The sequence below is a fragment of the Acomys russatus genome, chromosome 3 (genome assembly GCF_903995435.1).
Source record: "Acomys russatus chromosome 3, mAcoRus1.1, whole genome shotgun sequence".
Lineage (NCBI taxonomy): Eukaryota > Metazoa > Chordata > Mammalia > Rodentia > Muridae > Acomys > Acomys russatus.
This window is the reverse complement of record NC_067139.1, coordinates 71,452,455-71,469,154: the sequence shown is the minus strand read 5'-3', so window position 1 is coordinate 71,469,154 and position 16,700 is coordinate 71,452,455. Positions and strand designations below refer to the sequence as shown.

General features: G+C 46.0%; 1 protein-coding gene and 1 pseudogene across 4 annotated transcripts in view; both read right to left on the bottom strand.

Moving 5' to 3' along the window:
* Positions 1-2,012: 2,012 nt before the first annotated feature.
* Positions 2,013-3,005, bottom strand: LOC127187208 (phosphatidylethanolamine-binding protein 1-like; annotated as a pseudogene).
* A 419-nt stretch (positions 3,006-3,424) lies between these two features.
* Positions 3,425-16,700, bottom strand: part of Fam149b1 (family with sequence similarity 149 member B1) — a 53,029-nt gene continuing 39,753 nt past the window's right edge. For 2 of the 4 annotated variants that reach the window (XM_051142616.1, XM_051142617.1), the window contains 7 exons: positions 15,011-15,135; positions 13,897-14,000; positions 11,462-11,686; positions 10,609-10,753; positions 10,263-10,382; positions 5,099-5,177; positions 3,425-3,628 (listed from right to left, as the gene is read on the bottom strand). In XM_051142616.1, the coding sequence (XP_050998573.1) occupies positions 3,561-3,628; positions 5,099-5,177; positions 10,263-10,382; positions 10,609-10,753; positions 11,462-11,686; positions 13,897-14,000; positions 15,011-15,135 (866 nt within the window). In that variant the 3' untranslated portion in view covers positions 3,425-3,560. The remainder of the gene's footprint in view (positions 3,629-5,098; positions 5,178-10,262; positions 10,383-10,608; positions 10,754-11,461; positions 11,687-13,896; positions 14,001-15,010; positions 15,136-16,700) is intronic. The other 2 variants (XM_051142614.1, XM_051142615.1) reach the window with 2 other exon arrangements.

Sequence of the window (16,700 nt, the reverse complement as noted above, 5' to 3'; positions counted from 1 at the left end):
GAGCCTCTGTTCCTACTGAGCATCGTAATTTAAGGTGGACACATTACATATTTAGTTTGTGATCATAAACATGTTAGAACAATTTAATTAAAATATAATGCAGTGTGGGTTATTTGAAGCATCTACTTGATGGCATAAACTTGGGATACTTTTTAAAAAATATTTGTCTTATCTATATCTTATCTATAAGGCTCTGCTTCTGTCTCTTGAGTGGTGGGATTAAAAGCGTGCGCCACCACCACCTGTCCTGTACCCCATTTTTTTTTTAAAGACTTATTTATTATTAGGTATACAGTGCTCTGCCTGCATGTACACCTGCAGACCAGAAGAGGGCATCAGATCACATTATAGATGGTTGTGAGCCACCATGTGGTTGCTGAGAATTGAACTCAGGACCTCTGGAACAGTAGTCAGTAAGTACCCTTTAACCTCTAAGCCATCTCTCCAGACCCATTTGGAATAATTTTAAGTCACCTTCAATAGACAACCATTTGACTGTAGCCGTTTTGAAAGTTAGTAATGTCAAAGTGGTGTGATAACTAAGGCACTAGTCAGTGGTGCTTTAGTGAGGCATCCTGAAGCCATCGTTAACACCACACGGTATTGCTCGTGCCCCCGAGGAGCCAGTGGCAGAGCCAAGGGAACGCGATGTTCTCCAACTCTCCTGCTCTTTGCATGGAGAGCTGGCTCCGTGGTGAAGTGCTCACAGCACAAGCATGAGGCTGAGTCTGGATCCCCGCCACGGACAGAACTCTGTCATGGTGGTGACAGATGACCTCCAAGTTCAGCCAGAGACCCTGTCTCGAAATGAGATGGAGAGAACAATTAGGAAGTACACCAGTGACCTGGCCTCCACGTGCACTCACATACAATTGCACAAACAGGAACTCAAAAGACCCTGACGTAGAGATGTAAGGCTGTTCTAGGAAAAAGAAATTGATTAGTTTACCTTATTTTGTACCATGCTGATACCTTTAGTTAGCTTTTTTTTTTTTTTTTTTTTTTTGGTCTAAATTCAGAGCCTTTATTTATTTTATTTTTATTATTATTATTATTATTATTTATTATTATTATTTATTATTATTATTATTATTATTTTGGTTTTTCGAGACAGGGTTTCTCTGTGTAGCCTTGGCCATCCTGGACTCACTTTGTAGACCAGGCTGGCCTCGAACTCACAGCGATCTGCCTGCCTCTGCCTCCGAGTGCTGGGATTAAAGGCGTGCGCCACCACGCCCGGCTCAGAGCCTTTATTTTTGTTTGACAATGAACAGGATTAACACATGGCAGCTCCAGTGGCCTTTGCTCACACCACCGAGAAGCAGCGGGCTTAGCAGGGTCTCTCCATGGCAATGCCTCCACACAGTAGCCCTGTTTTGTTGTTTTTGTTTGTAGCCTTGGCTGTCCTGGACTGAATTATAGACTAGGCTGGCCTTGAACTCACAGTGATCCACCTGCCTCGGCCTCTCGAGTCCTGGGATTACAGCCATGCGCCATCATGCCCAGCCTTGTTTGTTAGAGGTATAGAGCATTAACACTTGTGCAGCCACCAGACCAAGCTGAACTGTCAGGGCTTAGCTGAGATGGGAACCTTGGGTTGTCTCAGGTGGGGGACAGGACCCTAAACACCTCAAAAGATGCCACTGCCTGGTTCTGAACCAAATCCCCTTGCTAATGCACTTACAGACAATATTAGCCCTGGCCCTCTTCCTGTGGAGCTGGTCCTAGCAGAACGTTGTCTTTTTCAGAGTTGCTGTTCTTAAATCAACACTATAATGACTCCATCAGAATACCAAATGCCCCCCAGATGAAGCCTAACCAAACATCAGTGGGCTGTGACTGTCTAGAATCTAAGGGCCAGGCAGCGGGGAGACTCACCCTAAAACCTCCATCCTACCTGGGCTCAGAGTCCCTGTGAGGGAGCGGGAAGGAAGGGGAGAAATAGCATGCTTTGCACAACTTGACAGTACTGCGGCTGGGTGGGTCCCCGAACTGCTGGCCTCTGCAGAGCCCTACTTCCCAGACAGCTGCTCGTACAGTTTGGGCACGTAGTCATCCCACTCTGCCTGGTAGCATGTGCCGCAACCGGGGCTCCCAGGTGATAGTTCTTTCGGGAAGCCCCACCTTGAACTTGCCGAGGTAGTCTCCAGGCCTGTTGCTGAGGGTTGGCTTGTCACAGTTCAGTGGCCTGTCCTGCTCGTACACCAGCCGGACATAGCGGTGGAGGCCTGTGCAACTGAGAGGCCCAGAGCCCACCTAATCTGAGAGGACCTCGCCACTGCTGATGTCATTGCCCTTTATGTTGCCTGCCACAAAATGGTGCGACTTCTTTAGTTTGGGGTCCTTCTTGCTAGAGGCTTCTGGGTCTGTGAGGACCCGGGTGTAGTTTTCCTGGATTGAAGCCATCCCACGAAATGCTGCTAGGCCTATTCTTAACCTGGGTGGGCATTAGCAGTTTGCCCAGCTCATCCACCTCCACCCCGGCGTATGCTGCTGCTCCGCCTCCTGCAGGCCTAGTGGCCCAGCCCACTGGCAGCTGTTGGCGGGCATGGCGATGGCAGGACCCAGGCCACGGTTCTGCTCTTTAAAGAGGAAGCTTGTCAGGTAAAAGCACCTACCCCTTGAGGTGATGTCCTCTGACCACATGTGCATGCCCCACCCATGCACATATAAAAATAAGTAAAACTGTAATAAAGAACTTAAAGTTTAGGAATGACATTTATTTGCTGAGTATCTCTGATTGTTGGCAGCATTTTCTTCTAAAAATATGTTAAAACTAAGTGTAGTTCTCCAGAAATTAATATAAGCAGAAATATTCTGGAGCCAGTGATCTGAATCATCTGTGTGTAATCTCACTGAAATGTATAAGAATTGAACTGGTGATTGGTTACAGGCAACATGAGCAGTGATTTGGGTTGGTTTTTCATTGTTTTTCTTTGGGCCCAAGCTTTACTGCCCCATGGAATAGGTTAACCAAAGCTGAAAGAAGACAGCTGGACACAGAACAGTTGCCCGCGCAGTCTTTGGCGATGATACTCTATAGTGTTTCTCAGGCATGTATACCAAGATAACTCTTGAGGGACCAAGCTGCTGTTTGTAGGAGCTTTGTCTCAATCAGTGCCTGAGTGCTGGTGCACGAGGCCTCCGTGTGTTCACAGCTGTCTCATTCGGTGCCTGAGTGCTGGTGCAGGAGGCCACCGTGTGTTCACAGTTGTCTCATTCAGTGCCTGAGTGCTGGTGCACGAGGCCTCCGTGTGTTCACAGCTGTCTCATTCAGTGCCTGAGTGCTGGTGCATGAGGCCTCTGTGTTCACAGCTGTCTCATTCGGTGCCTGAGTGCTGGTGCAGGAGGCCACCGTGTGTTCACAGTTGTCTCATTCTGTGCCTGAGTGCTGGTGCATGAGGCCTCTGTGTTCACAGTTGTCTCATTCGGTGCCTGAGTGCTGGTGCATGAGGCCTCTGTGTTCACAGTTGTCTCATTCGGTGCCTGAGTGCTGGTGCACGAGGCCTCTGTGTGTTTACAGTCTGCTGTAGCCTTGAGGATTCTCACTTGCCCTGTGGTCACTGTCTGGTTCTAGAGATGGGTCCACCTCTGCTTTGAGGTTTTGTAGATCCATGTGACTGAGGACCTGTCAGACACAGAATAACATTGGTAAACAGTCTATACTTGGTAATAAGCATCAAAGGTCATGTCTTTGGGATTTTTGCATAAATTACTATGTGGACTTTAAATCTGGACACTGTCTCATATACTGAGAAGTATACATTCACCAAGGCATTAAAAATAAAAACTATGTTTAATCTGGGAGACAGGCAGGTAGATAGGTCTCTGTGAGTTCGAGGTCAGCCTAGTCTACAAAGCAAGTCTAGGACAGCCAAGGCTACACAACACAAACCCTGAAACCAAAAAAACTGCTTAGTTTACCATACTGAAAAAAAAATGACTATAGTCTAAGAAGTGAAACGCACGCTATTTGTATGTATATGTGTCTGTGAGTTTATGTCGTGTGCAGGTACCGCTTGGAACTGGACTTACAGGTTGCCTGACAGTGAATATTGGGAACCGAAGGTTCTTTGGAAGAACAGCAAGTGCTCTGTTTGGTTTGGTTTTCGAGACAGGGTCTCTCTGTGTAGCCTTGAGTGTCCTCCTGGACTTTCTTTGTAGACCAGGCTGGCTTCGAACTCACAAAGATCCGCCTGCCTCTGCTTCCAAGTGCTGGGATTAAAGGTGTGCGCTGCCATACCTGGCTCAGCAAGTACTCTTAACCACTGAGTTATTTTTCCAGTCCTTCAAATATTTTGTTAAAAACAAAAAACCAGGTGCTGGTAGCTCAAGTCTTTAATCCCCAGCACTTGGGAGGCAGAGGCAGGTGGATGGATCACTGTGTGTTCCAAGGCCAGCCTGGTCTACAGAGTGAGTTCTAGAAACACTGTCTCAAAAAACCAGAGTAACTTACTTTAAAGATTAATTTACTTGGGGCTGGAGAGATGGCTCAGAGGTTAAAGAGCACTCTTTGCTCTTCCAGAGGTCCTGAGTTCAATCCCCAGCAACCACATGGTGGCTCACAACCATCTATAATGAGAGCTGGTGCCCTCTTCTGGCCTGCAGGTGTACATGCAGCAGAGCACCGGATGCATGATAAATAAATAAATCTTAAAAAAACAAAACCACAACAAAATATTAATTTACTTAAAAAAAAAAAAAAAAAAAACCAGAAATCAGAAACTTTTAAACTTTGGGCAGTTGCCCTTTTATACCCATCTTCCAAAATGATACTGAAATGATTTCTATAGATGAGGGACAACTAAATATAGACATGTCTGCAGGAAAGGAAGAGCTGCAGGAATAAAGAGAATAGGCAGGGCTGGAGAGATGGCTCAGCAGGTAAGAGCACTGGCTGCTCTTCCAGAGGACCAGGGTTTAATTCCCAGCCCCACATGGCAGCTCATGTTACTATCTGTAACTCCAAGATCTGACGCCTACACACACACACACACACACACACATACTGTCAAAATACCAATGCACATAGAATAAACATAAATTATTTTTTAAGAAAAGAAAAGAAAGACAATAAAAGCAGGAGCCCCAGCCCCACCTGTACCTGCAGACCCCCTGCCAGGTCGGGCCTGATGAGGGTACTCAGATGTACATGAATTTCGGTACTGTGTGTCTGGCTAAAAGAAAAGAAAAGGCATCTTAGGCTGTAGCTTCTCCCAAAACATACTAGTTTGAGGTTTACACAGTGTATTAGTTACTTTCCACTGCATTGATGAAATGCCATGACCAAGGCAACTTACAGAAGGAGTGGTTGACTGAGTCTAGCACAGCAGGGCAGCAGAACCGCATCTACATCTTGAATTGCAAACTTACGTAAGCCGAGATACCTAACCAGCAATGGTGGGAGGCTTTAACCTCTCACACATGCCCTCAATGATAAACTTCCTTCAGACAGGCCATGCCTCCTGAACTGCCCAAACAGCACCACTGGCTAGGGACCAAGTACTCAAATGTCATAGACTGTAGGGAACATCTCATTCAAATGATTACAGAGAGGAAAACTTTGATACTCACAATGAAAAACTGGGCCAGGCGTGGCGGTGCACACCTGTAATCCCAGCACTCGGGAGGGCAGAGGCAGGCAGATCTGGAGGCCAGCCTGGTCTACAAAAGCAAGTCCAGGACACCTAAGGTTACATAAAGAAGCCCTGTCTTTAAAAACAAATAACCCCCCCCCCCCAAAACAATGAAAAACTGTCATCTGCCAACCTTAGGGCACTGTTGAATTCCAAGTAGAAAATTCTACGCCAGATGCCCACAAAGTGCTTTGCTAATTTGTAAGAATTTCAATTTAGTCACCCCTAGAATCCCAGCACTCCAGGAAGGCAGAGGCAAGGTTGATCTCTGAGTTCAAGGCCAGCATGATGTACAAATTGAGTCCAGGACAGCCAAAGCTACACAGAGAAATTCTGTGTGTGTGTGTTTAAATGGCATGTTTTACAACTTTATTAATGTCTTTTAAGAATTTTGGCATTTACAAATAATCCATATGGTATAATGTTGCAATTACATAAAAAAGGATGTTTTATTTTGCCTCCACTGTGTTGGGGTTACAGGTTTGCTACACCATAGAATGCCATTTGATTTTTTAAAAAAGATTTATTTATTATGTATACAGTCTACCTGCATGTACACCTGCAGGCCAGAAGAAGGCATTAGATCATATAGATGGTTGGGAGCCACCCTGTGGTTGCTGGGAATTGAACTCAGGATCTCTGGAAGAGCAAAGTCAGTGCTCTTAACTGCTGAGCCATCTCTCCAGCCCACCATCTGATTTTACTTTACTTTACTTTATTTATTTATTTAGGTTTTTCGAGACAGGGTTTCTCTGTGTAGCCTTGGCTGCCCTGGACTAACTTTGTAGACCAGGCTGGCCTCGAACTCAGCGATCGCCTGCCTCTGCCTCTGAGTGCTGGGATTAAAGGCATGCACCACCACCGCCCCTGCCCGGCCACCATCTGATTTTATAATGCCATTTAAATAGCATCAACAATGCTGATGAGAGGGAAGTACACCTATAATTTCACCATGTGATGGAATTTAACTTTCCTTTTGGTTTTTAGCTTTATGAAACTCAAACACTCCAAAATTACTTCAGTAGGCTGTGGTGGTGGCATGTCTTTAATCCAGGCAGAGGCAGGTGGATCTCTGTAAATTCAAGGCCGGCCAGACCTACAGTAACAACTGTCTCAAAACAAATACCAAAGTTACCTCAAGGGATTTAAAATGTAAATACTAAAATGAGGTACCTGCTGGGACTTCTCAATTAAAAGAGTCTCTGAAAGGCTGGAATTAGGAGCTAGGACATTTTTCCTGGTGAAGGTACCACATTGGAGATGAGGCTTTAGCAGACTGCTTTATGGGCCACATGGTAGCTATTGCAGTGACTTAACATGGCTGTTGAAAAAGTAAAGGTAGCCACAAATGACCGTGGTGGCTCTGCTTCAATAAAGTTTTATTTTAAAAGACAGGCAGTAGCCCTGTATAGCTCATGAACTGAGGTTTATTGACTCGTAGCCTAGATGAAAACACTGTAGTGGATGTAAACATGTTTTTGCTTTGATCCATATTGTGGGATGTGAAGCAGACTTGTGAAGAAAAGGTGATGCTTGTCCACTAGAAGAGCAACTGTCTCTTGTGAGGGCATGGCCTTTGCCAGCGGATAAACATCCTAGTAGGGACTCTGAGAGGAGGCTTGGCTTTTTTTTTTTTTTTTTTTTGCTTTTTGGTCTTGGCATCGTTTCCTATTGTTTGGCTGTTCATAGCTCTGCTTTGAGAGCTCCTAGAGATAACTGCTCCAGAGAACGCCTTGAGGTTCCGGGTTCCAGCTGCTGCAGTTGGGGTCAACTTTGCTGAGTTGCTGTTTAACCAGTCTACTGGAATCCTGATGAGTGGAATTGCTCCAAAGAACTGATTCTAAAAAGGTCTACTTCTCTTGTTCCCACTAACCTCTTTTCTCTCCTATCTAGGGTAGATGGGTTGGCAGGGAGGTGTAGGCATTAAAGAACCCCAGATAAAGTAGGTTTGAAAAAGTTCAGGGCCTCCAAAACATCAAGGAACAGTTCCAGTCAGCAGCACCAGGCCTAAGACCCACAGCTCACACTCTTAGTTATGTTGAGCCGCTACCTAATCAACCCCCCTCCCCAGCCTATTGATCACAAATAGGAAAAATAGGGGTCAGCAGTTAAGAGCACTGCCTGCTCTTCCAGAGGTCCTGAGTTCAATTCCCAGCAACCACACGGTGGCTTGCAGACATCTGTACTGTGATCTGATGCCCTCGTTGGGCATGCAGGTGTACATGCAGCTAGAGCACTAGATACATAAAATAAGAAAAAAATCTTTAAAAAAAAGAAAAGGAAAATTAATGCTAGGGCAAGCTCCCCCCCCCCCCTTCTTCAATACAGGGTTTCCCTGTGTAGCCTTGGCTGTCCTGGACTCACTTTGTAGGCCAGTCTGGCCTTGAACCCAAAGATCTGCCTGCCCTTGCCTCCCGAGTGCTGGGATTAAAGGCATGTGTCCACCACACCTGGCACAATTAAAAAAAAAAAAAGAAAGAAAGAAAGAAACTGAAGTGCTGAGCCGGGTGTGGTGGCGCACGCCTTTAATCCCAGCACTTGGGAGGCAGAGGCAGGCAGATCGTTGTGAGTTCGAGGCCAGCCTGGTCTACAGAGTGAGTCCAGGATGGCCAAGGCTACACAGAGAAACACTGTCTCGAAAAAACAAAACAAAACCAAAAAAAACTGAAGTGCTTTCAGATGTCAGATGATCAGTTTTATTCTTTTTTTTTTTGAGACAGGGTTTCTCTGTGTAGCCTTGGCTGTCCTGGACTTGCTTTGTAGACCAGGCTGGCCTTGAACTCACAGCGATCTGCCTGCCTCTGCCTCCTGAGTGCTGGGATTAAAGGCTTGCACCACTACCGCCCGGCTGATCAGTTTCATTTTATTTTATTTTTAATAATTTATTTAATTTTATTTTAGTGTGAAGTTGTCAGAGCCATTGGAACTGGAATTATAGACAGTTGTGAGCTGCCATGTGGGTGCTGGGAATTGAACCTGGGTCCTTTGGAAGAGCAGACAGTGCTCTTAACCACTGAGTCATCTCTCCAGCCCCCAGTTTTATTCTTAAGGCAACTAAAATTAAAGTTGGAAAGAACATAGTTATAAAACATAAACAGTGTTTAACAAATGTTTGAACCTGATTATGAGACGAATTCAGAAGTTGTTCTTATGTTTTCTGGGGTTCCCAGTGACTCTTAAGAAGCAGAGCTGTGTATCCCTCTGGCTTGTCTGTGACTTTCCTTCACCCCAGGCCTCATGAAGTTCTGAGGTGAGGAGTGCCTTTCGAAATTCATAGCAGCCTGGAACTTGTGAAGGTGGCTATTTTTGTAAAACCATTTCTCTGCAGCATAAGTAATGAAGTTAAAATGAAGTCATATTGTTTTTTGGGTATTTTGACTGCATGTATGTGTGCTCACAGAAGTTACAGACACTTGTGAGCTGACATGGGAGTGCTGGGAATTGAACCTGGGGCCTCAAAACAAAGCCAGTGCTCTTAACCACTGAGCTCTCTCTCTAACCCCAACTTTTTTAAAATTAATTTTTCTTTGTGTCTATGTACAGTGTGAGTGTGCACCCACATACACACACAAGGCAGATCCCCACCTTTGGTGTGGCTCTCAGCAGCCGCCCACCTTGTTTGGCCACAGGGTCTCTCTCTGAGCTGGGCTATCCAATAGGCTAGGCTATACAGCCATCCCGCCCAAGCATCCAGGCAACCACAGACGCTACAGAGAGGCAAGAAAGGTTCTCTCAGAGCTTGCAGAGGCTTCCAGTTTCTTAACTGAGAGAGCAATAAGTTTCTGTTGTTTCAGCTGCCCATGTTATGTCGTTTGTTATGGGATCCGTGTGAAACATACAAATGCCCGCCACTGTTAGTAGAAGATGGGTCAAGGGTCAAAGTGGGATACATGAGCTGCAGATGTCACCGTCTGTAAAGTGGTACAGGACACTAAGTGTGGGCTCAGTCATTTCCCTACACTTTAAGCAAGCTATCTGGCCACAAAGCGGATGAGGTAGGGCCATGCATTGACCTACAGGTGTGCAAGGTCACATGGCCCAGTCCTCAGGATTTTTTCAGATACTTAGAAGTAAAAGGGCTAGTAAGTGCACAGTAAGGGAGGAGTCAGGTGTCAGCATTTAAAACACCCATTGGGAAGAGGGCCAACTCAGCTCACAGCCAGGTCTTCCATCTGACACCACTTTACAGTGTAAATGCCACCAGAACAGGGAAGACAGTGAGTAAGGCTGACCAGGAATGCATGGAGTTTATTGTGCTTCCTTATGCTCAGAGTAAGTTGCTGGGATTTTAGATCTATGAATAGAGCATTTTACTCCCAAAAAATGAGGCTGTGGAACCACTTAGAATTTTAAGAAAACACACCTAGAATAGTATTTATTAGAATGTCCAACTTTTTTCTTGGAGTTAATCAAGCTACTAAATAAAGTCCTAAGTTTGCCAAACTCAGCCTCCCACCCCTCCCTTCTTCTTTCCTCAACTATCAAGGACAGATAGGAGCTGGTCGGCAGCTATCACCTGTGATTCCAGCACTTGGGAGCTGGGGGCCGAAGGAGTTCAAGACCAGCATGGGCTATCTGGGACGCGGAGTTAACCCCTCCAAAACAGATAAATAGGGGGCACGTTACCAAAAACGACTGAGTTGTGTTGGGTCTAGAGAAGACAGGTAAAAGGAGCCTCTCTTGGGGCTGCTGGTTAGGCTCGTCCACCACTGCGCTTCGAGCTCGGCTGGAGTCACCGTGGGATTTCTGCAGAGGAAATGAAGTCACAGAAATAGCTAATAGTGTCCTGGGAGCTGAGCCTGTTCTACATCAGTCCTGCCCCAAAGCAGCTGTGGTACCCACTGCTATGGCCTAGAACTCGGTTTATTTTTGGCAGAGGACAGTGCGGTTTGAGGTCAGTCTAAGTCCTACAAAACTACTACTGCCATCAAAGGCTCAGAATAAGCAAGGGAAGGCAGAATCAAGGACTTACCATTGGCCGGGGTGGCCCCAAGGTGCTCAGGTGCTCTACTTCAGCTGTCCCAATAGGTGGCAGCAGATTGTTCCGACCCAGCGTCATTGGTGAGGGAGAAGAGAGAGTATCTGCTGTCACTGGACTGCAGATCCCAGCAGCAAGACTGGGATGGGAAAGCAAAGTTGTTACAATAGAAGCAAAGTGGTGAGAAATGCAGTAAGCCACGCCACTAAGTTTAATGTGCTCCAGAAGCTTTGGGCCACTGGGATTTTCAGAAAAGGAGTAGCAATTTCAGAAATAGGGTTTTTTTTTTTTTTTTAACTTAAATTTTCAGCTGAGTCAACAGGATGATCTCATCCAGTATTTGTATTTGACTAAAACTTTTTGTTTGTTTGTTCCAGACAGGGTTTCTCTGTAGCCCTGGCTGTCCTGGAACTCGCTCTGTACACCAGGCTGTCCTTGAACTCACAGAGACCTGCCTGCCTCTGCCTCCTGAGTGCTGGGATTAAAGGTGCACCACCACTGCCAAGCTTTCACTAAAACTTAAATAAAAAATTAGAATTTGCCAGGGGCAGTGGTGCACGCCTGTAATCCCAGCACTTGGGAAGCAGAGGCAGGCAGATTTCTGTGAGTTCTAGGCCAGCTTGGTCTACAAAGCAAGTCCAGGATAGCCCCGGCTACACAGAGAAACCCTGTCTCGAAAGGAAAAAATACTTGAATTGGATTTAAACCTTAGACAAATTCATTGTGTGACTGCTTAGTTATTAGTTTTTAGGCATAGCTTTACTCTTATATTCAAACTCACTCTATAATGATTCTCATAATTATTACTAGTTTTACCAGTTTCAGAGCTTCTGCATTTGAAACCTACACCCAGGATCCTCTGAGGATTTCTTCTGCAGGCCATGGGGTCCCAGCACGAGAGTGGCTTGTGCTGATGGGATGAAGGGTGCGTGGTGGAGGGTTGCGCCTCCTGGCCGACTGTGCTGTATATGACAAAGATGATGTACTAAGCTCCAGGGCTCGGTTTGGCCAATTTCGGTTTGGAAGGATGGAACTGGACCCAGGCCTGGTAAGTAGCTTGTCATCAAGATCTCTAGTGGCCAAATCAGAAATCCACAATGAAAATACACATAAAGGAAGACAACGCTCAGGTAAAAAGCTTAACCTAAGACATTCAGAGAAGAAAGAGCAAAGTGGCTTCCAGAAGGTTATCTAGGACTTAGGCATGAGAGGCCTAGGCCAGGCTGGAATTTGAGGCCCTTCTGCTTGGCCTGGACTATAGGTGTGTACCTGACAGCGGCCCTTTCCAAGCATAACTTACTAGAATGGAGACTGGGGAAAGTGCCCATGATCTGCTTGCCACACAGTCATTTGTTCAGTTATAGGGAAGGCAAGGCTGGTGGCCCTCAGTGCTTCCCACTCAGAGTCCTACAATATCCGAAGCACTTTCTGAGCTGATGAAATGTCCTCAGGGTTAGATACTGAGGCATGTGCTCTCACTTCGATAGTGAAATAGTGAGCTAAGTTGCTGGGGATCCATCCAGCACCCTCCTCTGGGCTCTGGACATGCACACACATGGTGCACATACACATGTGGGAGCAAGACACACACACATATAAAAATGACCTTTAAAGTGCTGAGCTAATTGGAACCTACAGGGTTGGAGTTCAGTCCTGGAGGCCTTGAAGCTGAGAACTACCAAAGGGTCCCGGCCACCTGCTGCCCAGGGTAGTAGGACTAGCAGACCCCTATATGCAGAAGCAACTGAGGAACGCAACTCTCCCGTGAGTCTTCCGACATGAGCATGCCTAAACGCTGCTCTACAGCTGTGGTGATGGGTTTGGGCTGTTTGTTTTACGGCAGATACCACGAAATCGGATGCATCTAAGACATCAAGGAGACAAAATGGAGTGAAAATGAAAGAATGGAGCAGTCAGCCTCTGTCGCTTGACTCCTCGGCCTTTCAGGCCTGGGTTGTATCCAGTGCCTTGGTGTTTAGAGGATTTAGAAAAGAGAATGCCCTCACTCTAGCCCCTGAGACTTTTCTTCTTTGAATGGTGGGGAGCAAATACTTGAGAGATGAGTAACTGCGGCTGAGCCCCACTGTGGTCCTGTTCGCCCTTGGCCCGCACTAGCTCTGAGTGCAGATCCCACAGCTCTTGCTTGAGCTCAGGTGTAGACTCTTTGCTCTCTGTTCCTTTGCTGCAGCACGGTGCCTGTCTCATGCCTCAGCCCCTAACCTATGCTCCCCAGATGCAGACAGCTCTGCTTGGGGGACTGACTGTTAGATGGTCTAAGTACTTTGGCAGTTTCTCAAAAGTTGAGCACACAACTGTCCTGCCATTTTTTTGCTTCTAAGTCTTGATTCAAGAAAAATGAGACTATATGACCTCAAAAATGAACTATGCAAAATACGTCTCATGTCTTTCTGCATAATAAACCCAACCCAGAGACAACCTAGTGAACACAGCGTCGATACATTATAATGCGCGTTATGCCCGTCATGTACAACACATGGACAATGCCATTGTGGCCTTCATAGCCATCCACAATCTGGTCACATTTATTTATTTCATGGACTCTTTTCCACTAATTTACCACGGCCTATTTGAATTCTACAATATTGTCAATGATCTTTGGAAGCATTGAAGTTCTAAAAAATTACTTTTTTTGTGAGCAGATGTGTTTGGTGCATGCCTTTAATCCAAGAACCCAGGAGGCAGAAGCAGGTTGAGGTTAACCTGGTCTGAGCTGAGGTTAATTTGGTGTACACAGCAAGTTCCAGGACAGCAAAGGCTACATAGAGAAACAGTCTCCAAAGCATCTTTCTCTCTGTGTGGGCATGCTCAAGGTCAGAGGACAGCTTTTGAGAGCCAGTTCTCTCCTCCCACCACGGAGGTCCCCGGAAGTAAGCTCAGGCTGTCAGGCTTGGTAGTGGGTATCTGTAGCCACCAAGCAATCCCTCTGGCCAGAAAGCATTCAAGTTCTGACATCTTACACTTCTATACCAAAACCGTCTGCTATGTTCCCACATCCAACTCTTCACACATATTCTTCCTACCTAGAGTGGCCTGGTGATCATCTAAATTCCTAGACACAAACTCATCAAAGTGCCTTCTCCGTCTGGGCCGCACTCACGTGACTCGGCCACAGCATGCTGCATGTGTCCAGGTCCTGGGTGTGTTTCCCAGTTCCTGACTCCCAGGCGTTGAGACCTTGCCCCTTAACTGCTTTCCTTCCTGGGTGTGTCTGCCACTGAACACACTTCAGCTCTGCAGTGCATTAAAACTCGAGCTGCTTACAGGAGCTTGTCCATCAGTGAGAGACTCCTTGGCTGCAGAGGCGTCCCATGGACCAAGAGGCCGTTCACGTTCGGCTGATGACCATTTGCTTGACAGAAACTCATCTATGTGTCAAAAGCAGACATTGGTTGGTGGAGTGGCTAAGTTTGCAAAGTTAGTGTTTCCAACTAGGTTATTTATACATCCCCCATCTTGTGCCTTAACCTTTGGAACATTGGCCAGTAGTTCCCAAAGTGCACTGTCAAGAGAACAGGCTTTTGTTGTTGCTAGTGTTCTGTATTTCTAAGTGATAGCTGATTAATAGAGATAGAAGCATTAATGGCCGCTCTGATAAGGGAGAGGGAGATTATTGCTGGCAAGAGAAAAGAAACGTAAAGTCACAAGCAAACTCTGGAACAATTAAAAAAAAATAAGTAGTCCTCAATTCTGCAGATTCACCTTTCACTAGCCTAGAGTGCTGCTGCTTCCTCATTCATAGCTCTTTGGATTTTTTGGTTTCTTTTTATTTATTTTTATTTTTATTTAATTATTATTATTATTTTTTTTTTGGTTTTTCGAGACAGGCTGTCCTGGACTCACTTTGTAGACCAGGCTGGCCTTGAACTCACAGCTATCTGCTTGCCTCTGCCTCCCAGAGTGCTGGGATTAAAGGCGTGCGCCACCATGCCCGGCTGGTTTTTATGACAGTGTCTCTCTGTGTGGCCCAGTCTGGCCTTGAAGTGATGGGCTCAAGCAATCTTTCTGTGCCAGCCTTCTGCATAGTCGGAGCTACAGGGTACATGTTTCCCCCAAGTTCTGTTTAGTACCCTAAATCCCACAGGCCCTATGAGGGTTCTTCTTAGCTCTAACGTGGCCATCATGCAGTGTCCTGTAGCCACCTCTTCTGCCACAAAACACTTTCCTTCCTCTTTCTCTCAAGAACTAGCTGTAACCAACTGTAATTGCAGCACTTGAAAAGCTGAGGCAGGGGGATTGTATATATAGTGAATTTGAGGCCAGCCTGGGCTACACAATGAAACCATCTCTCAAAATAATGCAACTGAGGCAAACACTAGAGCCTGCTTCCTCTGGCAAGAACAGTTCTGAGTTCTCACAATCAGCTCTGGGGGCTTACCGGATTTGAAGTGATGGACGGCACCTTAGACTGTGGCACTCGAGGTAAGACCAAAGGCTGCTGTTCATTCAGCATATAGGGACTTCCCGAATCCAGTCTGGTAATTTCAATGTTACTCTCGTCATCTAAGCAAAGGAACAGGATCTATTATCCATAGGTATCTTCTGATGTACAAACAGTATTGAGAGAAAAACCTCCCTGACATCTCGTAGTCTCAAGAAAAGCTTCACTGCCAGGTTTGGTGGCGCACGCCTTTAATCCCAGCACTCGGGAGGCAGAGGCAGGCGGATCACTGTGAGTTCGAGGCCAGCCTGGTCTACAAAGGGAGTCCAGGATGGCCAAGGCTACACAGAGAAACCCTGTCTCGAAAAACCAAAAAGAAAAAAAAGAAAAAGAAAAAGGCTTCATTCACTTCTGCAGCTCAGCTGCACACACCTGCATAGTTACAGACCCTCAAGCTGTTCTCTCTCTGCACGAACATGCTATTTCTTCCTTCCCCCTTCCCGTCCCCATCCTCAGGACCAGTAACCGTCTGAGAGCTGCCCCCACACTTTAAAATAGATCCTCAAGCTGAGAGTGCAGTTCAAAGTGGTTTTACAGGCTGATGATGGCCGCTGGTACCAAACAGAAGGGAAACCTATGACGACCTTTGGAATGGGCTGCCCAATGTGGTGGCCATGGGAGACAACACCACGGGCCACTTAAAAGGTGGCGTCTGTGACTGGAACACAATTTTTAAAGTTAAAGAGCCTCATGTTGCTCGTGGTTACTGTACTCAACAGTGTAACTTCAGAACCTTCCGATCATTAACCCTGACCTCAGTGCCCATATACAGTGCCAATGAAAGTAGAAACCGTTAGAAGTCATGTTATTTTAGAAGGAGACCAAGTGTCCTGAAGAGGAGCAAGTGCACTATTAGCTCTGGAAAGACTTCCAAAATTGGGATGAACAGACACTGAGTGTAAAACTAATATTTTCCTCAAAAAACAAAACAAACCCTGAAAACATAAAAAAGAAGCATGTATATATATATATATATTTAAAGAATACATCTACAAAAGCCTCTAAACTCAAATGTGAGCAGGTTAAATAGTGAACTAGGAAGGAAATCTGAGGTTTCAGAGATGACTGTAATTAGCATCACCCGCTGCTCTGTAAGAGGACCCAGAGTTTGCTTCCCAGCAAACCCACATCAGGCGGCTTATATCACCTGAAACCACAGCTCCAGGGCTCCATTAACCTCTATGGGCCTCTGCAGCACCAGCACACACACAGACACAAGAGTTAAAATAAATTTTAAAAGTACCAAAGACCTGAATGCGAGTGTTATCTTTGCACCAAGGGCAAGGAGTGTTCATTTACAGGCCGTTCACGGCTTCCTTTAGTCTAGAGGACAGAGCAGAGTGGCACTGAGAATGGGTTAACTGCCCCTGAAAGCGGCTTCACTATTCGTCTGGCTCTGGGTAAACAAAAGCTCAGTCTGTTTCAGGGCCTTTCAGCCAACTCACTGAATTTAGGTTTTATGTAGCCTAGGCTGATTTTCAATTACTCATCCTCCTGCCTCCACAAAGTGCTAGGATTATAGGTGTGTACCACTGCAAGCTAACTAGTTGATTTTTAAAAATTTTGTTTGTTCATGAGTGGGTGGGGAAGCGAGCACAAGCATGTGCTGGTGGGCATGCATATGCCA